General features: G+C 45.0%; 1 protein-coding gene across 3 annotated transcripts in view; it reads left to right on the forward strand.

Moving 5' to 3' along the window:
- The window catches only part of Arid5b (AT-rich interaction domain 5B), a 177,096-nt gene extending 153,210 nt beyond the window's left edge, over nucleotides 1-23,886 (forward strand). For all 3 annotated transcript variants that reach the window (XM_041655516.1, XM_041655518.1, XM_041655519.1), the window contains 2 exons: nucleotides 13,685-13,883; nucleotides 17,748-23,886. In XM_041655516.1, coding sequence (XP_041511450.1) covers nucleotides 13,685-13,883; nucleotides 17,748-19,910 — 2,362 coding nt within the window. In that variant the 3' untranslated portion in view covers nucleotides 19,911-23,886. The remainder of the gene's footprint in view (nucleotides 1-13,684; nucleotides 13,884-17,747) is intronic.
- Nucleotides 23,887-24,141: the final 255 nt, after the last annotated feature.

The following is a 24,141-nucleotide window of genomic DNA, read 5'->3' on the forward strand; positions in this document are numbered from 1 at the left end:
TGAGTTAGCTAAACAGGGCAATTAAAATGCTGGCCAAAAGTTAAAGTGCTAATAATATTCATTTTGCTGACTACTCTTCTCCCAGTCCAGCCGTCTTTACCCAGAGTCCATGACCCCCACTGTGGGTGGTTCACAGCATCCTTCATGACTCCCCACCCACAGTAGATGGTCACCACGTTTCGTTTCCTTGACGTTCAGGCCTGGGATTATCTGTATCTCATTTAACTAAGTGGCCAGCTCACAAACGCTAGAATGCTTGTTTCAGAATAATAGGAGTAAATTGAGTTGGGTTTAGTACCTCATGAAAATTTCCCCCAGAGTATTCCCAAGAGACTGACTTGGCCCTGTTGGAATCCAGAAGAATTCTTAAACATCAATAATAGATGTTCAAATTACCACTCTTGGTAGCACTGTTTTTTTTTTGTTTTGTTTTGTTTTGTTTTAATATAAATGTGACTGTGATTTCTCTCAGTTCTTAACACCAAAGCCCACACATTCTTGTTACCCACTGTACCGGGCAGCTGATCCCCAATACAATGCCTCCCCAGGCGAGGCTCCGCCCACAGTCCTGGAGGCTCCTGTAACCTACTTATCTTTGGTTTAGGAGCCTCTAATCAAATCACGGCCTTTAGAAACATAAAAATACACTTTTCTCTGCTTCAAAACTTCCAGCGCCTGAACCATTAATCTTAAAAGGACCCAGTGACAAATAAAATTGCCCAAAGGAGCCACAGAGCTGCAGCCTGCTCACCTTCTTGAAAACTGAGTCCCATAATTAAGTGAATTTTACAAGGCATCACATGGTCAGAAGTAGATAAGAATTGGGAGGGAGAGAAGTATTAAATTGTGTGTGTGTGTGTGTGTATTTCATTTTTCTCCAATGATGTGCATGAGAATTTTGCCTCTTACTTGTGTAAAGGAGCCTGCAGAGACCAGAAGATGGAGTTGGATCCCCTGGAACTAGCATTATAGACAGTAATAAAAGTTACCATGTGGGTGCTGGGAACTGAACCCAGGTCCTCTGGAAGAGCAACTGGTGCTCTTATATGCTAAGCTAGGTCTCCAACCTATGTGTGTGTGTGTGTGTGAACTCAAGAGGCTTTGCACACATTAGCCACAGAGTTGAATGTAACTCCAAAGACAATGTACTGCCTTTATTGATCTGCCGTTTCTAAGAGTAGAAGACTTCCAGGTGATGTCAGCTGGCAGCTTGGGAAGGCCTCGCCACTACAGCCAATTGTGAAAGGGTGTTTTAAACTTCTTTTCATTCTGAATTCGTAGGAGCAGTGTAGACATTCCGTAAAGGTCTGATCTCCCACCGGATTACCTTTTCCAAGAGGCGTAGTACAGTCTTCCCGTTCTAGAACGCCTCGGGTCAGTGTTTGAGGGAGGGTTGTCGGGAGGAGACTGAAAGTCACGCTGAGTTTTCATTGATGAATTTCAGAGAATTAATTGTAGGGGATGGCTTCAAGTGCTGGCATGCAGCACGGAGTAAACCCTAGAGGTTCCCTGGGATGGGAGTAGAGAGAGGTCATGATGGCTCCACCCACAAGTTTCAGGAGTGTGCCTGGAAGAGGTGGAGATAGGGGGAGCCACCCAAACAGCCCTGTTACTCTTTGACCTCAGGGAGCAGCTCTGGGAACCTCAAGCCTGACTATGTCCAAGGGCTTCTGGTACTGTTGAGAGAAAAGAGAGTCTAGAATAAAGGGTTATGGGTGACAACAGCATCTAGGAAAACAAGGAGAGAGGTCTTTTCTGCCTTACTCTCGTTCCCAGGATCCCATCTGGAAGATAGCTGATAAAAAGGACATGCCATTTAAGCTTCCATATGATAGCACTGGAGGGGGGAATTGGAGTTGGAAGTCAGAGTCCAATGGCACAGGGAGTCTACCACAGGAAGTTCTGAGCTGTGTCTGGCCACACCTGCAGGAGGGTGCAGAGCCCGCAGCCTAGGGTAGCATGTTCCTTGTCCGCACTGATTGCAAGCATGTGGCCTTTCTTCAGTAATAGCCTTTTGCTATCTAGACTGTTGTAGACTTGCGATCAAATACAAAAATTGTCATGAACAATTAGTAATTAATAAATTATTTTAATTAAAATAATAGTTAGTTACCAGTATTTGAAGATCTGGCTTTTAATGTAGACTCTGCATACATCAATACCCTCTCTTTTAAACCAATCATGATTACCCTGGTTGTCTTTGGCAAATTGACACAGCCAGTTAGCTGGGAAGAAGAGATCTCTTTTGAGGAACCGCCTTCGTTAGATTGTCTGTGGGCACATCTGTGGGGAGTTTTCTTTATTAGTGACTGATGTGGAAGGCCCAGGCTGTGGGGGTGCCCACCCCTGGGTGGGAGTTCCCGTATAAAAATGGTAAAGGAGCCAGTTACGCGGAGCAAGCCTGTAAGCTGCCTTCCTCCCTGCCTCTGCGGCAGTTCCTGCATCGCAGTCCCTGCTTCCCAGTTCCTGCCTTGAGTTCCCTCAGTGACGGACTGGGATCTGAATGAGCAAGGCAAATGCATCCTTTCCTCCCCACGTTGCTTTTGGGTCATGGTTTTATCACAGCAATAGAAAGTAAAGCAGGATAGTGCCCTTTAAGGAATCATCAATAACCCCAAGGGCCATAGGACGGGAAAGAGGCTGGGATGTACTGCTTTGAGTGTCTGCTCTTTAACTGGTTCCCCAGAGAAGGACAGAAGACACTAATATCAGTTCAGGGGCTTTGACCAAAGAAGAGGCTGGCCTCTTGCTAAAGCTATACCAGTCATGTTCATTCATTCTTGTTAGTCACTGGCTGTCTGGCCATAGAGAAAACGGCTGGCTGCTTTGGTGACTAGCCACCATTTTGAAGAAAGCCTGGGAAGTTGAGAGAGGTCAGAACATTGTGGTGGATTTCTACAGCCTTCCAGAGCTGAGTCAAAACCACTGGAACCCTTTCTACTTCTACTTCTGTCATTTCTTCTCACCTCTCTCTCTCTCTCTCTCTCTCTCTCTCTCTCTCTCTCTCTCTCGTCTGTCTATATAGATCACTCAGTGTGTGTGTGTGTGCGTGTAACCGAGGTCATCGGGGTTGTTGGCAAATCATGCCTTTACCTGCCGAGCCATCACACTGGCCCCTACCTTATTCTTAGAGACAGGATCTTTTCATCCCTCTGGCTCAGCTGGCTAGCCAGTCAGTTCCAACGATCTGACTGTCAACACTGATGTGTTGAGGTCATCAGTGCTCTGCTACCCCTGGGTTTTACGTGAGCACTGGATTTCAAACTCCGGCCCCCACGTTTGCCAAGCCATCTCTGCAGCCACTTTCCCATGGTTTCTTACTCTTTGCCTTCTAACATGGAGAGTTGTGGTTTCCCCACTCCCCTCCCCCCAACTTCGCTCTTCTAGAAGATGATAGAGGAACAAGTGATCTACATTACATTATCTACTGATGTATTTTTTATGCAGTGTGGTTTGTGATTCCAGTAAATGTTTTTGTTTTACTACAAGGAAAAAAAAAACCCTCACCAGTTCCTCATTAAATGTTACTTGTATATTATTAGTTGGGCACTTTGGGTTTATTAATGAGCGCAATAATAAAAGTGCGGGCTGTGGAAATGAATCGATGGGTGTTTTTATTTAAGGCACAGGCGGAGACTGTACAATGGCTGTGAAGGCCTTGCTGTCGCTGAGGGCCCTACTCGTCCAAACTTGTCTCTGATTGGTTTAAATCAAATAGGTCCAAGCACTTCATAAAAATGTCTTTGTCAGCCTGGTTTTGCTTCTAGACCTATTCATCTCTGTCAGTTTTTAATATTAGTACCAGGCTCCTGGCCATAGTCCATTAATACTGTACTTAATTGCTCGTGTTACAGATGATTACCAATATAAAAAGCCTGCGTGTTTTCCCATCGCGAGGCTGTTGCTATGTAGATGTCTCAGACTCAGCAAAGCTTATGAAATGTGGCTGCTTTCAACATTTCTTGCTGAGATTTATAGATTAAGTTACTGTAGAAGATGGCGCCAAGGAAACGCCTGTGTTCTCCTGGGCAAATGGCTCTTTGAGGGCCACATTTGCTTTCTTGTCCAACCCTGAAGATGCCCTGAATTGCCCTATTTTTTATCAGTTAAGGAACAAAAACAAAAATGGCTGTGGACCATAGTTTGATTTTTCTGGAATAGTAATTCATTTTAAAGTCTTTGTTTTCATATGCAAATTTTCTTCCTTTTTTTTAAAAAAAAATGTTTGTGAAGCACAAGAAGGAGGGGGAATCTTTACACAAAATACTAGATTACTGGTTTTAATTTTCTGTTTGTGTGGAAAACATGAAGATGTTATTAGGGTTTTTGCAAAGGAAGCATCAAGGCTAAAGTTCTTTGTGATGTGCTTTTCCGAGTATTTAGAAAATCAAAATCAGAAGCAAATGTATTTGCTTGTGAGGGAAGCGAGCCATTATACTTCATCTTCTCGCATGCATAATGCCCAATTTCAAATTCTAACCTTCTGCTTTCCCGGAAGGGTTCCTTGGTCAGGATTGTCACTCCTCCGGGCTCAAACTGCTTACTGTGGAGAGGCTGAGGAGGAGCCACACCCCGCCCAGATGCAGGGGGCAGAAGCTGAGTGACAGACAGCCCAGAGGCTCTGCCTAGCTTGCTGGAGGGTGAAGGAAGGAAGGGAAGGAAGGAAAGAAGGAAGGAAAGAAGGAAGGAAAGAAAGAAGGAAAGAAGGAAGGAAAGAAAGAAAAAGAAAAAGCAACTTAGCTAATTATAACTGGGCATAAAACCAAGGGTAAGAGAGTCAGGGTGAGTTCTCACCTTGTTCCTGTCTGGTTCAGGAGTCCATGTATCTCTGACACCCTGCAGGCTAATAAATACACGGCTGAGAAAGTCACAGACGGGATCCCAGAATGTTATAGGTATGAGGGCCCTAAGCCCCTCCTCCTACACTGTTACTATAGCGTGGCGCATCTGTGAACTATGTTACCAGCCCATAAAAAAGCTTAGGGAAGCAGGGCAGCTGCTGATTAAGTTTGGTGAACTCGCCTTGGAAGAGTCATTTTATGTCCACTGAATATAATTTAGAAGAAAGGAAAGAAGGACTTTGATACGCTGGTACATTGGTGGCTAAGATGGATAAGGAAGCGGGGGGGGGGGGGGGGGGGGGGAGGGGAGGGGTGGTTCCCGAAGCCCAGGGTCTGAGCCTTCACTGGGTAGCCACCTCCAGGGACCATGGTTGGTTCGTTAAAGCTGCAGTGACTAGCGGCTTAATCTCACTTATGGAGAGGTCTGACTCGGGCGGGCGCAGAGCCTTAGACAGTCAAGAGTTGAGAAGGCAGAGACAGCAAAGATGGAAGAGAGCCTTTCTATGGGATTGAGAATCCAAACTGGATCTTAAAGAGGTAGGGTTAGAACTTATGCCCACCATCAAATGTAGAACTAAACTGTTTTTAGGGCAAAGACCAAGTGACATCACCCCCCCCCACCCCCGAAGCTTCCCAGAACACCCAGTTCTGTATCACGGACACGATAAGACAGAGTGAAAATCTCTGAGAGGACAGTCCCTTTCCAGATGCCTGTACAAAGGTAGGGGATGAGATGATGATTTGTGAGGCCTGGTTTCCCAATTGTGTGACTCAGAGGCGCGTAATGATGCTTGGCCCTCTCATTGCCCAGAGATTTAATCAAACAGGTGGATTACTCCATTCCTCACCCAGGGCGAAATTGTGAGAGAAGTTATAGTTGCCTTCAGTCCACCATCTTGTCACGGGAGTCCAAGCGAGTGGACGCCTTCGTCTTCCCCTCTCTGTAACACTGCTACTTAGCAAGCTCTCCTTGTCCCCTCAGTACCAGAGGTTCAGCTGGCCCTTACTGACAGCCAGTGGCCCGAGAGAGCCAAACACAACTTGCTGCTGCATCTGCATAGCTGGTCTTGGCCTGCCTTGTATACCCCTCCCCAGGCTCACTCCCTGGACAGACCAGGATCTGGTCAGTGTCCCCTCCCTCACTAGCTCAGGTGACCTCTTATCATCCGGAAAGAATTTCTCCCCACAGGCGAGCCAGGTCATTTCGCCCCCAATGGCCTCACTTCAGATTACTCAGCATGCCTAAACTGTTCTGGTAACTTCCCAACACCTGGGTAGTTCAAGAAACTTGGGAAAAAAACGAAAACAAGGCTCTAGCCAGATCCCAAAGTTAAAATAAAAAAGCGAATGAATGAATGAATGAATGAGTAAAAGCCTTTTCCTCCTCCTCCTTCTTTTCTTCTTCTTCAGCGTAAGCAGCAACATCTGAAAAATCTCTATTTAAAAATTCTTAAATTTGCCTCCAGCTTGGTGCTCTAATTAATAGACGTTGGAGTTTACGCTGTGAGGGTAGAAACAGCCCCGGGCAGACACTCTTCAAGCTGCTGTCTGTGCTGGAAGCCATGGCAAGTTCTTTTCCCGCCCCCTTCCCCCAAAAGCTTGCCAAACAGCCCTTTTCCTTATCTGAGCCTTTTACCGGCTCCTTTCCGTCCCCTCATTGTGTCCTTTATCCCCTCCTGGCCTCCTGCACTTAACAGCAGTGCTTAGAAAACTTTACAGGTCAGTCTGAAATTTACTGACCTGTTGCCATCAAGCGTGAATTTAAGTTGGAGAATAGATCTTGTGTGTTAGCCCCCTTTTCTTCCTGATAAATCACAAGAGGTTTCCACTTAGGATTTTTCTCTCCTTATGATTTTCTCTCCCCGGGGCTTTATCATTAAGATTAAGGAACCGAATTCTCAAGCATGCCACTGCACAAACATCTTTTCAATTATGAGAGTAACAGGCCCGGTGCCTCCACAAAGGAACTATTGAAAATCCAGAAAGCATGTTTCCAAAAGAGAAAGCAGAAGGAGAAGAAAAGGCTCGGATGACAAAAGGGATGTAATTGTTTACCATTAAAACATATCTTCAGCCTGGCCACTGAGAAAAATCTCCTGGAACATTGTGTTTTTGTACAAGTTGTTACACAGTTTGGCCAAAGTTATGAGCCGCTGTGAGAAACTGGTGCAGGTTTCAGAAGCCCTGGCGCCAATGGCGGCTTCTAGCGAGCCAGGAGTCCGCACCGTGGTCCTCAGTGGACTTTCCCATAAGGGCTCTGCCTGCCATCGTCTGTGGGATGTGTATGGCGCGTTATTGATTATTCTTGAAATGATGTCCCTCTGCCCGTGAAATGGGTCCATGCCACTCCCATCAGAGGTAGCCATCGTGTTCCTGTTGAGAAGAATAATCGCTACCATCTTTGGTAGTGCCGTCTGGCACTGTGGAGAGCTGGTCTTATGGTCTGTTTCCTGTCGTGAGCATGTATTGTAATCCCAGAGGCATCGAGTCTGCTTCCGGAAACCCATTCTAGCTTTCTTCAGTGTGGTCTTCGTTTGGCGGGCATGGAAATAACATCCGCCCCGACGCAGAAATCCTCAGGAGTAGAGAGCCAGCATCAGGAAGCCTAGCTGAGAAGAGCTCCACCAGAGAGACCATGGGAAACCACGGCCCCTGGCACTAAGTCCTGGAGGCGAGATTTCATAGAGAAGGCGTTCTCGGCTCTCCCTTACCATTTATAGCAAATCGGGCCTCATAGATGGGATCAACCCCTCCTGAAGCATTCTGGCAGCCTCTTGTGGTATACGTGACAGAAGGAGTGTGCCCTTCTCTCCAGCTATGAGGCTGCTTCTGATACGACAGGTTGACCCTTGGCTGAATGGCCATGTGGAGTCCACAGACCTGTTGCCTCTGAGAAGAGAAGGCTCACCCTGATTTCTTTTTTTTTATTTATTTATTATGTATATAGTGTTCTGGGCACCAGATCTCATTATAGCTGGGTGTGAGCCATCATGTGGTTGCTGGGAATTGAACTCAGGACCTCCGGAATAACAGTACTCTTAACCACAGAGCCATCTCTCCAGCCCTCACCCTGATTTCTTAGACATCTTTGTTGGAGCCTAGAACTCCCTTAACATGGGCAGGTGCCATCAGATAGGCTATCTCCCAAGGAGATATTTCTTTATGAAGATGGCCACCCCAGTGGAAGTCCTGCCTAGCAGATCTATGTTGTTCTTTTCCTTTCTTATCAAAATTAGCACCATAATATGAAAATATCGGTCAGGACCTGGTCATTCTCAAACGGAGCTTGGCTTAACAAATTGCAAGAGTCATGCGACATAGGTGCCGATGTCTTCGAGCACGTTGTCTCCGTCGAAGAGACAACGTCCTTGCTTCACAGGGTCACAGAGCACAGATGTGTGTCTGGTTTCTGGTCTTGTTCTCTGATAACTAAATAACACCGTGCCGTTTTCACAGGGGTGGGCTCGCACCTAGAGAGGTGGGCAGCGTGTGTAGTCCCGGCTTCGGTACTCATTTGTACCTTAGTGAGGGTGCATGCTCCATCTTCACAAAGGGAGAGGCAATTTCACCCGTTCATACTTGATGAAAGATTGCTTCCCACGCTCCACAGCGGAGCTATATTTTCAATTCCTGCCTCAGAAGGAAAATGTCTGGCCAAGGCTTAGAATTTATCAAGCCTGGAATCAACTCAGAGATGTAATGAGTCCATTTGGGGTCAGGTCAGGTCCGACGCCCCAGCGGAACCAACATCTTGTTTCTTTTCTGCTGCCACAAAGAACCCTGTTAATGTAAGAGTAGCAGTCCTGATTTTGGCCTACCATACACACTAGTTTTATTATCTCTGCCCCTAACTTGTTCTGCTCCAGAGTTTATAGCACATGTTCAAACTTGAATTCTTAAAAAAAAAAAAATCGGTTTAATACAGTAAGTTTGCCTGTGAACTAGCTGAGGAAGGCTTGAGATTCAAACACAATCCTAAAGACCCCCGACTCCTTTCCCTAATTCTCTGAATTGAATCAGTTCCGGACATGATTACAAAATCCTTTTCAGAGCTCTCTATCAATAGATGGGTTCTCATTTTTCCTCTTAAGGACCATTTGCTAAGTGTTTCGGCCCAAAACTTCACTCCATCCATACAAATACGTATTGATTCAGGAGACATTAGTGGTCACTCATTAGGATGGGACACGACATAATTTTTCCTCTTCTGACGGGGAAGAGAGGGGGTGTTAATAAATACGAGCGTCTTTTGTATGGAGTGCAAATGACGAGGCCCACGCACACTTCTTGAATATCAGACTGCTGCTTTTTTGTTGAGAAAGAGAAGCAAGGCCCTGGAGGACGGCAGACTTTGTAAATATAAAATTATCTGCCTCAGTGTTTAAAAAAATCATAATGAAAGGGAGAGAGAGCTGGCGAGTTGCCAGATTTCTTACATTACAGTAATAGATTTGCTGACCCCTGACTTCCGCTGGAAAGAAATGTATTGAATATTTTATAATATCAGATGACGCATATCGAAAAACCTAGTGTGCTGAGTGTCATTATTCAGCTTGAGATTTAGCAAAGCCACGGTATTTTCCAGCCGACAGTTTCTTGTATGATGATAATTTAGTGGTCCAGACATTAATAAATCAAGGCCATCATGCCATTGATTTGTTAATTTTAACTTGGGTTGATTTTTAGGTCTTCCTTATTTTTTTTTTAAGGGAGAAGAATAAGGAGGGGGTTAGAATCTGTCTTTTCACTGTGACTGAATTTAATAAGGATCTCTGTGATAGCAAAAGGCTCCCCTACTGTTTCTGCTCTGAGGTGGAAAAATGTTATTCTTGTATTATTCCTGGGGAAAAATAAAATCTCATGCTGCTCCAAATCTTATGCCTAGGGAAAGCTGTTATTATTATTTTTTTAAAATGCGTGGTGGCTTGCCTAGTTCCCATCCATTAATGACATCGTGAATAAGCATTTTGCTAATCTGAAATCTGGACAAGAAGGGAGAACCATTTATCTCCCAGCTTTCAATCTCTGACCTAGATGTAGGAGGGGAATCTGTATGGATTTACTAATGAGAGTATTTCTTCTCCTGCCCACCGCTTCCACCCACCCGAGACTCGGCCTACATCCTCTGAGTTGTAACAGGACGAGAATATTTCTTCTGTATAATGGATACATTTCTTGCATGTGCTGGGGTGGGGGAGATACATGTTTGCTTTTGATCCGTCCAGTTTTGAAGCCGATTAAATCTTGGTTGTCCTACAAATATTTGAGAAACCATCCTCTGAGAGGCACTGGCATGCTGTATTACACTGCATTCTTTCATAGGCTCCAAACCTGCACAGCTTCCTGTATTGGGCAATGTTGATCTCATAGTGGCTAACCTGTTTTTAATGATAACATGAGTGCATGGATCATTGAAATGTTCAGAAACCTGTCGTAGCTTTTGTCCTCTTGTGCTGGAAAAAAAAAAAAAAACCAAACTTCTAATAACTGGTTGATAAGATCACATCCGGTGGGGTGGTTGTGCTGCACTGAGACAGGAGGACTGACACAACACTCAAGGAAGTCACCACAAACGGAAGTCACTGAACGAAGCAGGGTTTGTTTATGCACTGTATGGGAATGTGCCCTGTTCTCCAGAGCTCATATTTCTACTGCTTTCTGTTTAGCTGATGCCGCTCTTGTTTTATTTTAGGAGGGTTTTTTTTTTTAATCCCTCTGAGTGACTATAATTATCTTTCAATGATTTAGAAGTTGATTTAGAAGTGGAAAAAAAAATCCCACATTCGTTTGACCTTCACACACACATACACACACACACACACACACACACACACGCACACACACCCTTCTGCAAGCTTTGAACAAGCAGCGCTTGTGTTTGGATCCAGTTTTACCCTTAGTCATGCCTCTTTCCAGATACAAGAAACATTTAATTCCTGATTTCCTGCCTTCTGGCTTCAGGCCTTTGACCAGCAAAGTGAAATATATTTTGTACAGCTGGAGGCTCGCCAGCTGCTAAGTTAAGTCAAAATGAGAAAAGATGAGAGAGAGAGAGAGAGAGAGAGAGAGAGAGAGGAGAGAGAGAGATTGCCTAGCCTCATGAACTTGCAAAATTGTAAGATAGAATAGAACCATGCTCTTCCTTGGTTTATACTAGAGAGCTAGGTTAGCATAAGCCTGTCAGTACCCAGAGTAAGGGTCTTCTTAGGGTCCCCGGTGTCTCCCCCACCTTGCTCTCTGCTTTCCTTCCTTCTCCTCCTCACACTCAGCGCTGTCATTCTCAAGAATGAAGGCCCTTCAGAAACTCACCATCTTCATCAGACAAGGGAGCTGGGGGAAGGGAACTATCACAAATGGCAGCCAGTGGAATACCACCGCTTCTGAGCTCCTTGGTTCCCATGGCAACAAAACAAAAGCACAACAAACCTATCTGTCCCGACAATAAAATGTGTTTTCATTAAAATCAATTTAAAATATTTTTCCAGTTTAAAATATATTCAATGCGTTCTGCTCCTGGTTCAAAAAGCCCTTACCTTCCAATATCGGAAAAGGGACTAAGTCCCTGGCAGAAAAACGCAAAGGAACAGAGGAACTGGAGGGAATAAGTCAGGGACTTTAAGGATGAGACGGTATAAATTCAAGTATGAACAAGACTGCCTCTTTTTCTCTTCTGCGTAGTTATGCTTTTCCCTATATAAACACGCGCTGTAATATTATGGTGGGAAGCAGGTATTTGGCAACCATATATTATTTTAGTAAGTCTACATTAAGAGAGCAGTTTCCAGTTTGAGCAGCTGTAACATGTTTAAACTCGGGTTGTAATGGGATCTGAAGATAACTATCCCCCATGGGTTGTGTTGATCTTCGCGGCTGGCCCGCTGCCAGACAGAGGCCTCGAAAGTATTATCCATGCCTCCTTGCACATACCTTCCTTGTCTGAGCATGCTCAGTGGACGGATTTGGGTCCTAAAATACTAGAAACCGGCATTTGTCTTTTCCACAATTTGCTTTGCTGTTAAAGAATGGACCATCAGTGTCTCAGATATCCCCATGTCTGACTGTGGAGCCTGGAGCGGTGGTGGATATTTAAGGAGCTAGTGGACAAATTGTACAATCAGAAACCAATTTTAAGATACTCAACAAATATTCCAAATCAGGAATTTTTTTTCTTGCCTTGGAGTCCTGGTTTAAAAATAAAGGATTCCCAATACTTTGAACAGATTGTTTTCTGTCAGCCAAGTACATTTTCTTCATCGAGTCAACTTGTCGTATTTAAAACAAATTATGTTTGCTGTATTAAGGTTCATATTTTTAAGGCTGAGTCTTGTATTAATCCCACAGTGAGTCATTAATCATACCAAATGCATTAGAGAAACTTTAATCACTGAAGTCAAAACTCGGATTGTAATGCAATCCATGCCTTTTAATTACATCAGCTCCTTCCCCGTTCAGATCAAGAGCTGTGTCGCAAAGGGAACAGATTAAAACCAGAGCCGTTTGATGCTTCTCTTTTTTAGAGCAATTTTACGCACTTTGTTTTTAAAAGTTATGTAATTAAAATGCTCGGGGTTTTCAGCCCTCTGATTTTTGTTGCTTTCGTGGTTAACTGGCTTCCTCCTCGCTGGGGCCCTTTTTAACTTGGCACCCCCTTCTTCCTCAGTCCCCCAAAATACAGAGCTTCTGATGGCTTTCAGGGCTCGAGGATACAAGATCTGTCATGGCCAAATTGAACTTCAATGTGTAGGAGTGGGGAGTGATTTTATATGTGTGTATGTATGTGTGTGTATATATGTATATATGTATATATGTATACGTATATAACTTATATAAACTTACATTTTTATATATGTTATACACATATAAAATATATCTATTTTTCAGTGGTGTATGTTTGTTGTACCTAGGGTTGGGTTTCACGATAGCAGTTTCTTTCCAATGTATACCGTCGGGTCTACATTTTGAGGTGAACACCAAACTCCAGCTCTAACAGATGTGGAAACCCTTGGGCCCTTTTTTTTAATCTCAGGAGAAGGATGATGGTCATGAAACTCATGGTGATGATAGGAGCATTAATCTGAAGAGATGTGGTGGGGATTGTATGGAATGATTCGCATCTTGTACCTAGCCTGTCTTAGAATAGAAGCTGAATGAGGTCAGAGGTCTTGAATGTTTTGTTCATGGCTGTCTTTTCAGAAGTTGGAGCAGTGGGTGGGTCCTCAGTGCACATCTGACAGAAGAGTACATGGACAGCAGCTGTCCTTATTGGCCGATGTCGTTGGCAATCAGCCAAGTGCTACGGGCCATGGTGACCATGTCAACCTTGGCCAGCTCCATTGGTAGCAGTCTTTCGGGGACACGTTTAAGTGACCAGACAACCAAGTTGTACTAATAAAGTAGATTACGTAGAGTAAGCCCCTGGAAGCATGCATGTCATGGTGATGAGGTCACTCAACAAGTTGCTTATGCATGGTTTTGCTTTGCTTGGTTTCAGCAATATGGTCAGCCATAGTTAGAAAACAACACCCATCTTGACTTGTTCAGGAGAGTTACATTTATGTAACTTTTATTGCAGTATGTTGTTACAGTTGTTTTATTTTATTGTTACATCTTCTAATCACTTACTTTGCCTAATTTTTAAATTTAACTGTTTTAGGTATTCAAGCATAGGAAAAGTATAGGATAGAGAGAGCGAGCTTGGTGCTTTAACAGCTTCACCATTCCTGAGGAGTCTGAGAATGTATCCCTACAGAGTGCATCATGTACAGGAAGAGGAAGCAAGCCCAGAGTGATGCTGTCATGAGAACTGGCCATCTGATATACCATCTCTTCTGCTTTCCCTTCAGGTTAATCCTACCATATGAAAGGTTTATCAAGGGAGAAGAAGATAAGCCTTTGCCGCCAATCAAACCTCGGAAACAGGAGAACAATTCACAGGAAAACGAGAACAGAACAAAAGTGTCGGGAACCAAGCGCATCAAACATGAACTGCCCAAAAACAAGAAAGAAAAAGAGAATACACCAAAGCCCCAGGATACATCTGAGGTGAGTTTCTGTGTCTCCCAGAGATACCAGCCCTGGGAAACCACTCTCTATATGTCATGGCTGATCTGAGAAGTCACAAACCCTAGTCTCTGGGCTGGCAAGAAGGCTCAGTGAGTAAAGGCGCTTGCTGCCAAGTCTGACAGCCTAAGTTTGATCCTCGGGACAGTTCATGGTGAAAGGAGAGACTGATTCTGTCTGGAATGTTGGCCACTGGCCTGCACACACATACATAAAATAGACAAACTCTCAAAAATAACTTTCCAAACCCTTCTCTTATGGACTCTGGAGAGATGGCTCAACACCTGTTGCTCTTCCAGAGGATCTAAGTTGGGTTCTCAGCACCCACCTCAGAGGGCAGTTCATAACTGCCGGTAACCAGTTCCATGGAATCAATGCCCTCTCCTGGCTTCCAAAGGTACTTACACACACATACAAATAATAATTAATTAAAATATTCTAAAAACCCTAAAGCTTTCTTTCCCTTGGGAGCTTAGGTGCAGTGTGCATGGTAAAGAGAGGCATAGGCTATGACTAGAATCTAGAAGAATCTAGAAAGACGAGAATACCCTGGAGGAAATTGGAAGCAAAGACTCAGAACTGGAGACCAAACTAAACTAAATTGGAGAACGAACTAAACCCTCCTGAAACTTAGGATTCCCCTGAGTAAATGTGGCTTCTTGGGGGATTTCACAACCGTTATTATTTAAGGAGTCAGTGTGATTTGGGGAGTGGGGGTGGGGAGCAGGTATCAGGAAGGAGGCTAAGACCTTAAGTGTCTCCTTGGGCCCCTCTCCCAAAATTTAGTGATGTTTGCTTCTCATTCTTGACCTCCATTCAAAACCCTTGGGTTGAGACCAATTCAGCAAGATCTTTAGTCTGTATTGTTTATGGAGAAATTTTGAAGTGATTTCACAGAAACCAGTGCTCTCGCTCATGGTAAGAGGTGGTTTCTGAGCCTTTCAAACCAAAAGCCCCAGTGCTAGGAGCTCTTCAGCAAAAAGCATGACTGGTAGCATCCAGCCAACCAAGGAGGCCGAACTGGGCTCTGTTTCAACATGAATAATAAAAATCCTGCTGCCCATTTAAAAAAAAAAAAAGCAGTTAGATTTGGAGACAGCATGTTCTAGGATTCAAGCCCTGAGGGAATTTGGGTACTGATATTAAACACTCTCTAAAAACCAGGCTTATAATGAACATGTAAGAGACAGCTTCATTAAATACCAGTTTAAAACACAGTCTCTCTCTCTCTCTCATTCTCTCTCTCTCTCTCTCTCTCTCTCTCTCTCTCTCTCTCACACACACACACACACACACACACACACACATACACACACATACACACACACACACATACACATACACACACACACACACACACACACACACACACACACATCAACTCCCAGCAGATTCCTCCTTAAAACGATAATTTTAATACTTTGTTTCACTGGAAATGGAACCTCAAGCCTCAAGTTTGGCACACAGTAGTGAAGTGTCCTATCATTGAGCTATATCCTGACTATCTGTTAGCTTTTTGTTCAGACAGTCCCCATAAGCTGCTGAAGCTGGCCTTAAACTCATACTGTAGTCTAGTCAGGACTTGAACTCACAACCCTACTGTCCCAGTCTGAGCCAGGCCTGGATTTATTAAGTTTTATAATTATTTTAAGTCCTAGTCACTCCAAAAGGAAGAAAAATACTAGATGATGCAGACTTCTAAACATTTGCAAGTTTGCAACATAAATGGCCCAAAGCAAGGAAATTCCAAGTTAAGGGTTACATTCCATTCCTCCTTGATCCTGCTGGCTTGGTGATTTATCACGGGGCTTTGGATTGGTCAGTTCCATTAGACACCAGATGTCCACCCCAGCCAAAGCACCAGCAGATGCCTGGAGGATCATGGAGACAGCTGACCTTCCAATGGCTCCGCTGGAGTGGGGAAAATTTGAAACAGTGAGCTTGTGAGCCGTGGGAAGAAGGATCCTTACTTAGTCCGCCATGGAGCCCATTAGCTCAGGTGACGACCATTCCCGAGACTAGAGTAAGCAGCCTTGCTCCAGAGTCCGACAAACCTCTGACAGCTGTGGGGCTCCCTGTCCTCCACAGGGAAATCATTCTATTGCCAAGGATTGCCTTTTCTGAACTGGGCTTTGGGCATTTGGAGCTTCTAAATCTGCTCTAGGAAGTCCTGATGTCTCAACCCCTTTAAAATGATCCGCACAGTAAGAACCAAGCCCACGGACTACCTATGTGAGGAATTCAGCATATCTGCGAGCCAGGTTTCGGGTTTGCATTTAATGCCATACTGTAGTTTTTGATGCTTTCAATCTGAAGCACTAAACTTAGTGAAGAGAGAAGGGGTCTAGTCAAATCCACTCTCCTTGGGGATTACAAAGTACAGAGTGAGACACTGTCCTTGAACAGACCCTGGAAGTTCAGAAAGCATCATCTTTGGGGGTTGGGGGGGGGAGAAACAAATCCTTTTACTTTTGTTGGCCGAATTTTCAAATCCATCCATAAACTGGATTTATAGACAGACATGCGAGGCTCCAATGTAGCCTAAGGCCGCGGTCACATAAATTTTGAAGAACTGAGCAAAATTTGCCTTTTGCGGTCACTCATTTTTATGTCTTTTAATTGAATGTATAAGCGCAAGAGACAAATGACGATTATTAGTGTAAAACTGACAACGATGCCTGCACTTAAAAACACAGTTATTAGTGCAAGAAGAGGGGCAGGCTCTTGAGAATCACTTGACTGGTGAGGATATCTTCATGTGGATCTGAGGGGGGGAAAAATCTACAAAATGGGTATTAATCCTTGAGATCACTTTTCCTAAATACTCTCCATACTGCCGTCAGAGATATGATGCCACTTGGTGGGTCTTCATAGTAGAAAAATGTCCTGGTGATGTGATTGGGCTGAGGGAGTGGGGACCAACTCAGTTCAAATGTCTCGTGACTGTCCCACTGAGGCATATCAGATCCATTATTGAAAGGCTTGTCCACAAGCTCTATCGCAGGTGAAAACTTAGACTCACCTTTGAGGTTAAAGTTTCCAAGACTCCAGGTAGTAAATGGGTTAAGCTGTGCCCATAACTACTGCACACAGGAAGCATCCGTCCCCTTGATGACAGTTTATTTCAATAAACATCAACTTGTCCCGGGGGGTGACAGTGCCCACCTGAGTCACATTCGGCTTTGAAAACAAATCAGTTTGGTGTGTCATGGGAGGACCTAGACGAGACCGTAGCCCTGGGTGCACGCACTCCATCTACATGTGTCTTTAGTATTTTAACAAGATCTACACATCCTGGAGTTCTAAGAAATGATGAAGGTGTAAACCTCGCTGGATTCCGGCTGATCCACCAAATTCCTTAGGAAGGGATGGCTCTCCAGGAAAGGCCAGGCGTTGTTTGTTGTCTGTTACTGCCATGGGGTTGGTTCAATTGTTTGAAGGAGAATGAGAGATGCTCTTTAAAAAAAAAAAAATCTTTCAGAGAAGCATCATGAAATGCAATGTGTAATTTAAAACCTATTTGGATAATTGACTGATTTGACAACCTCAGGATTAAACTATATATTACGATGAAGGAGTGATACTGATCATCGTACGTCACTCTACTGTTTTGATAGGTGTCTCATAAGGGGCTGAAGCGAATGTGCTGGTTTCCCCGAATGTTTCTGTAATTTAGATTTCTTTGTTGAGGGGGTGATTGGGGAGTAAAAAAGCCTTATGAAAACTTGGTGAACTGATTGACAAACCCTGTTTCAAGCCTGCAGTGGGTGATGATGCTTTATTTGCTAGCGAAGTGTGTTGGTGTGTGTGGTCCTCTTCTAAATGTCTCCTGCAATGTTTGTCCAGGTTTCAGCGGAGCAGGGGAAGGAAAAGGAGACGCTGAACCAGAAAAGTGTCACAGAGCCTCTCCCGGCTCCAGAGGTGAAGAAGAAGTCAGAAGGACACAAGGACATTGCAGCGAGGGCCCCAGTGTCCAGACCCGAACCAGAAAAGGGCAATGAAACTCACCAAGGTTCCAACAGTGAGGAAGCTGAGGAGGCGGGAGACAAGGGCCCTGCCCCTCTGCTCCCAAGCCCTCCCCTGCCTCCTGAAAGAGAGTCAGCTCCTACCCCTGGGGCTGGCAAACAGCCCCTTGCCTCGCCCAGTGCCCAAATGGACTCAAAGCCAGAAGCCAAACCCTGTAGCTTTACAGAGAGCTCTGAAAGTGACCTCCAAGAAGCATCCTTTAGCAGCTTCCCTGCCGCCCAGCCACCACTGGCAAGCCAGCACGAGGCAGAGGAAGACAAGCTTCCTGCCATGGCTAATTACATTGCCAACTGCACTGTGAAGGTGGACCAGCTGGGCAGTGACGACATCCACACTGCCCTCAAGCAGACCCCGAAGGTCCTTGTGGTCCAATCATTTGATATGTTCAAAGACAAAGACTTGACTGGGCCCATGAACGAGAACCACGGACTTAATTACACGCCCCTGCTCTACTCCCGGGGCAATCCTGGTATCATGTCCCCACTGGCCAAGAAGAAGCTTTTGTCTCAGGTGAGCGGGGCCAACCTCTCCAGCAGCTACCCCTATGGCTCCCCACCCCCTTTGATCAGCAAAAAGAAACTGATTGCCAGGGACGACCTGTGCTCGGGTTTGTCCCAGGCCCACCACAGCCAAAGCTCGGACCACATGGCCGTCAGCCGGCCATCGGTAATCCAACACGTCCAGAGCTTCAAAAGCAAGGCCTCCGAGGAGAGAAAGAGTATCAATGATATCTTCAAGCATGACAAACTGAGTCGGGCCGATGCTCACCGCTGCGGTCTCTCCAAGCACCAGCTGAGCACCCTGGCCGACTCCTATGCCCTGAAACAAGAGGTCCAGGAGGGAAAGGACAAACTGTTAGAGAAAAGAGCGGTCTCCCACGGCCACGTGCCCAGTTTCCTGGCCGACTTCTACTCTTCTCCGCATCTCCACAGCCTCTACCGGCACACGGAACACCATCTTCATAACGAACAGTCGCCCAAGTACGCCTCTAGGGACATGTACCAGGAATCTGAAAACGGCGCTTTTCTTTCTCACAAACACCCGGAGAAAATCCACGTCAATCATCTCGCCTCTCTCCATCAGCAAGATAAGAAGTTGGCTGCGGCGGAAGCTGCTAGAGATGACCAACCAACAGACCTGAGCCTTCCCAAGAACCCACAGAAACTAACCAGCAAAGTCCTAGGCCTGGCCCACTCAGCCTCGGGGTCCCAGGAGATCAAAGGCGCCTCCCAGTACCAGGTCATCAGCGGCCAGAATCGAGACTGTCACCCCAAAGCCTGCCGGGTATCACCCATGACCATGTCGACCCCTAAAAAATACCCCGAGTCGATTGCAAGGTCGGGAAAACCTCACCATGTGAGACTGGAGAGCTTCAGAAAAATGGAAGGCATGGTCCATCCCATCCTGCACCGGAAGATGAGTCCTCAGAACATTGGAGCTGCTCGCCCCATAAAGCGCAGCCTGGAGGATTTAGATCTTGTGATTGCCGGGAAAAAAGCCAGAGCTGTGTCTCCCTTGGACCCCTCCAAGGAGGCTTCTGGGAAAGAGAAGGCCTCTGAACAGGAGAGCGAGGGCAGCAAAGGAGCCTACGGTGGGCATTCTGGGCCTGCGTCGGAAGGTCACAAGCTTCCGGTCTCCTCCCCTATCTTTCCAGGTTTGTATTCTGGTAGCCTGTGTAACTCAGGCCTCAACTCCAGGCTCCCGGCCGGGTACTCCCATTCTCTGCAGTACTTGAAGAACCAGACGGTGCTTTCTCCTCTCATGCAGCCTCTGGCTTTCCACTCGCTCGTGATGCAAAGAGGAATTTTCACATCGCCGACCAATTCTCAGCAGCTGTACAGACACTTGGCCGCAGCCACCCCCGTAGGAAGTTCCTACGGGGACCTGTTGCACAATAGCATCTACCCGTTAGCTGCTATCAACCCTCAGGCTGCCTTTCCCCCGTCTCAGCTGTCATCCGTACACCCCAGCACGAAACTGTAAGCCTCGCTGTGCCCAGTAACCCCCAAGCTGCGGGGTCCTTGCACCCAACCCTGGAGGGCTGGATTGCAGAGTTGGAAGTCAGTATTCCTTCTGATTCGGTGGTACCCTTCATCCCAGCCATAGAGGCCTAAAGGCCAGGTGAACATGCCTATCTTTTTGGGGACAACCCTAGCCTGGCTGGCCAGTTGTGACCTGCCTTCCAACACAGATGGCCTAGGGCCTCCAGGTCATTTCCTTTTCGATGTTGGTCTTCTGAAGGTATCTGTGTCTACCCAGAAGAACTCAGAGGACCTCTCTGAGTTTGGATGGTAAGGAAGCAATCTGGGGGAAAAAAAAAGTGGGGGCAGGCTTTTCGAAGCATAGGGCAAGAAAGACTGGCAAGTAATAGCCAGGGGAACGCCCCTCTTTTTCATACAACTCACCAAGTTCAATCAATGCAATGTATAGTTAAACTTAAAGAGACCTTTCATTCTGACACTATTAAACAATCCAGAGAAGTAAACACTGTTAAACTGTATATATTCGCTTCTTAAAGCTACCCGTCTCACTGTCCGCTCACCTAATTTATACAGATAGTTCTGTTTTCTCCTGGTTCTTTCTTGTTCCTGCCCTGGGTATTTTTTGGTTTGTTTATCTGTTTGTTTGTTTGTTTTTTAATTAAACAGTATCCCTTCTATTTGCAGGTCTTTTGTTTTTGTTTTTTAGTATTTTTTGTTCTGTTTTGTTTTGTTTGCAAGGCTGACTGACTCCCCTAGTTGTTAATGTGTATTTTCTCAATGCCCCCTCCCCCCACATCTTCTTTTGAGCAGCTTTGGGTGGTCAAGTTATTGTTTACAAATTGAAGCAACTGATTTTAGTGGAACAGACTGAGAAGAACCCCGCAGAGGAACACGAGCCAGCCTAAAGCCTGTGCCTTCGCGGGTCTGCACCTTGAGGAATCCGTTCCTCATAAGGGGCATAGTTAAGAGAGCTTAGACACTGCTTCTCTGGCCAAATGCTTTGCTTTGAAGTATTGGATTATGTGAAAATATTAAACATTGGACTTGTGTTATCTAGGCTGTGAACCCGTCCTGCATACCAGAGAAATCATAAAACAAAAACCTTGTTGGCAAAAAGCCGCGGAAGAACAGTCTAGAGGATATACTAGTTAGTGGACTGTGAAGATGTTTTAGGAATTTCACATCTTAAGACAAGAACCAGGGTGACTCACGCTGGTGTTGGAACTGCACCTTTTAAATGGTCTGGAGAAGGGGATTGGAAAGGGATGGTATGTGTGTGTGTGACCATCCAGCAGAGGAGGAGTTACTTAAGGTCTGATCACTGGGCATCCCAGCCAGGCCCTTGGCCCGTTTGAGTGACAGAGTTATTGCCACCGTCAGCTAACTTCTTGAGTTTCCTAGCAAGATTCCTCCAGGTTACAATCTTAGAGGAGTAACTGGATAATCTGTTTCAAAAGAAAGCCATCCTCCTTGGGTTTCTGGGGGGTGGCTTTGATGAAGATGTATATACGTAAGGTGGTTCGTATCAAGTTTTTCACCACGTGGTCATACTGTCCACTTTGGGGTATATATATATTTTTTATTGTCACTCTTGACTCTTGATTCCTTATGCTCCCGAGGCACCACATCTGCTAAGTGTAGCAAGTGGTTGCATAGAGTGGACTCCTTTTCCCATCTCCACCCATCCCTGCCAAAAGCTGCTTTGAGAGGTCCCCAGCCTACCGCCCTCCTCTCCCCCAACACTACCAATAAACTCTAGGACCATAGTGAACCAAGTCTTTTTATTTTTACCTCTGGCATATTTAAGTCTATGAAACTTGATGACAGTTTCCAACATCTCTGAATAGGTAACTCAACTACAAAAATAATCGAAACCAGTGACCGTGAAACTGCGGTTCTTACGCAAAGCCATGCATGCCACTCATTTGTACGGAAATGTCCTCATGAGATGAAGCCAAATAGTCCATGTAGTAACATGCTATCCAAAGGTGGAAACAAAAGAATGTAGCGACCCAGTGTTAAGAGTTCCATTCGCTTCAATTAATTATTTACCTTCCTGTGGAATAATATATATATATATTATATTTAATAGGACCATAGATAGACTAGTATAACTTAGATCATAAATGTGCACATGCAGATTATTCTGCAGCTGCGCAAGAAAGAGTGTGTGTGTGTGTGTATGTGTGAGGGGACGGGTCTCAATTCCAGCCAGCAGAATGCTGGCCAGGACACAGTATGAGAAAGTTGCACTAGATTGAATAGTGACAGAATCAGAAGAGGAGCAAAGGACCAGGGATTCTGCAGCAGGCATGGGCTGGAGCCAGGCGTGGTCCCTGTGAGTTCGTTTCTCGAAGAAATCGGAGATGTCTGTGTGTGTCCCCCCCCCCCCCCCCCCCGTTCCCTCACGAGCTCACCCATTTGCAAGATGGGGCGATTGTTTTCCTCACTGTGGTGAGTCGAGATGTGTTCATCATGTAGGAATTCGATCACACCATTTTCAAACAATGTCAACATAGTCCAGCTATTGTTTTTCTCATCTCTTCCGAGAGGAGACTCGCTGTTTCTGTTGAAGGAAGCTCAGACCCTCAGCAAAACATCAGGACAGAATGCAAAGAACAGAAGCGGGATGTTATTTATTTTAAAACTCCAAACAGAGATCTTGGAAATCTTTCAAAAAGACCATTGAATTTTTTCATTGGCTGAGAAGGACGTTTTAAAAAGTCTTAAATCAGGCTTTGTTTGCATTGAGTTCAAGGGGCCTTATTATTGAATGGCGTTGCACAAGCCTTTCTTTGTGCAATCAAACCATTGTTATTGGTAGTTCTGTAAAGGAAACTGTGGAATCCAATTGGCACTGGAGTCATAAATCCATTTACCAAGTGTGGCTTCCGAGAAATGTTGCAATTCAAAATGCACCCAGCCCGAGAATGATTGGAGAGTTGGAGATTCTAAATAATATTGAAAAATATATCATCTCCATGCAACTCCTGGCTTAACTTTTGGCAATTTGGCTTAAAGATAAAATTATAAAGTAAAAATAAAATACCATGACAGCCCAATCAAGCTTTAGGTTTAAAGTATTTTTTTTCCTAGCTTTAAGTGTTTGAAACGTGTAGTGTTTGCCACAGGACTGACTGGTTTGTTTCCTAGCTAGAAGCTTGCAAGTTCGCTGGTTCATCAGGGCATATATGGAAGGGTTTGTCCAGACTCTGTGTTGACGTCACAGCTTTGCGACCTGGTGCATGAATCCTCAAGTACTGTATTTCATTGTGTTGGTGTGTCTGATGGAAATGTCAAGGTGATCCCACAGATATATTTTATGTAGTGTGCCTTCAAAGAGAACCATTATTTCTCTTCACTTCTTGTCCCACTGAGTCACATTTGGTGGTGGTCAGCCACGTCCCATGTGGTCTAGTTTGACTCTCATTGTCCCGAGCTAAAAGAGTAACGGGAATGATTTTGCCCTGGTGAGACCCACGCCCCTGGAGTAGTGACTTTGAGCACCTCGGCTCCAGTGTTGGTTGTTGATGTATTTGATATTCTGCTTGTCTCCCCGTGGCAGAAAGATCTCTGCAAAAAAAATAAAAATTAAAAAAAAAATAGCAGCATAATCTCTTGGCTGCTTATACTTTTTTAAACTTCCCTGTGTTGTAAATATTGTACACTCTGAGTGACTCCGGCTATGTAACCTCTAAGCTCTGTAAGGTGATCATTTGTATATAACAACCTGGCCCAGTGATGTTATATAATTTCCCAATGGAGAGGTTATTGAGTAACCTTTGCGTTAGTTTGAACACTACCAGAAGAATGCTGAGCCAACTATAAACACTCAATTTTGTATGTTTTCCAAATTGTACTTATTACTGCTTTTGATACTGTATTCCGTGCCAATAGTTTCCCAATCACATAGCAGGCAAGAGATATTTTGTACTTTTTGATCCACTGTAATATTTAATAAAAAATGTTACTATCTGTTTCCTTTGGGGTGTCTGTCACTTATTCCTGGGGAGCTTTGCGGCCTCAGCAGAGGATATTCAGTCTCTGGTCTCTAAGTCAGAGATGGTGATACTAATGAGTGTGCCTCGTTGGGAACCTTCCGGAAGCTTCATGTACATACAGTTATGGCTGATTCACTAGTGAGGGAACTATAGCTTAGAAAGGTCGTCACTTGTCTACTATCTACTGCAAGTGGCGGAGTTGAGATTTGAAGTCAGGGTCGTAAAAATCTA

The sequence above is a fragment of the Microtus oregoni genome, unplaced genomic scaffold, assembly GCF_018167655.1.
Source record: "Microtus oregoni isolate MIOR12 unplaced genomic scaffold, Mior012 000007F_ref0000211, whole genome shotgun sequence".
Lineage (NCBI taxonomy): Eukaryota > Metazoa > Chordata > Mammalia > Rodentia > Cricetidae > Microtus > Microtus oregoni.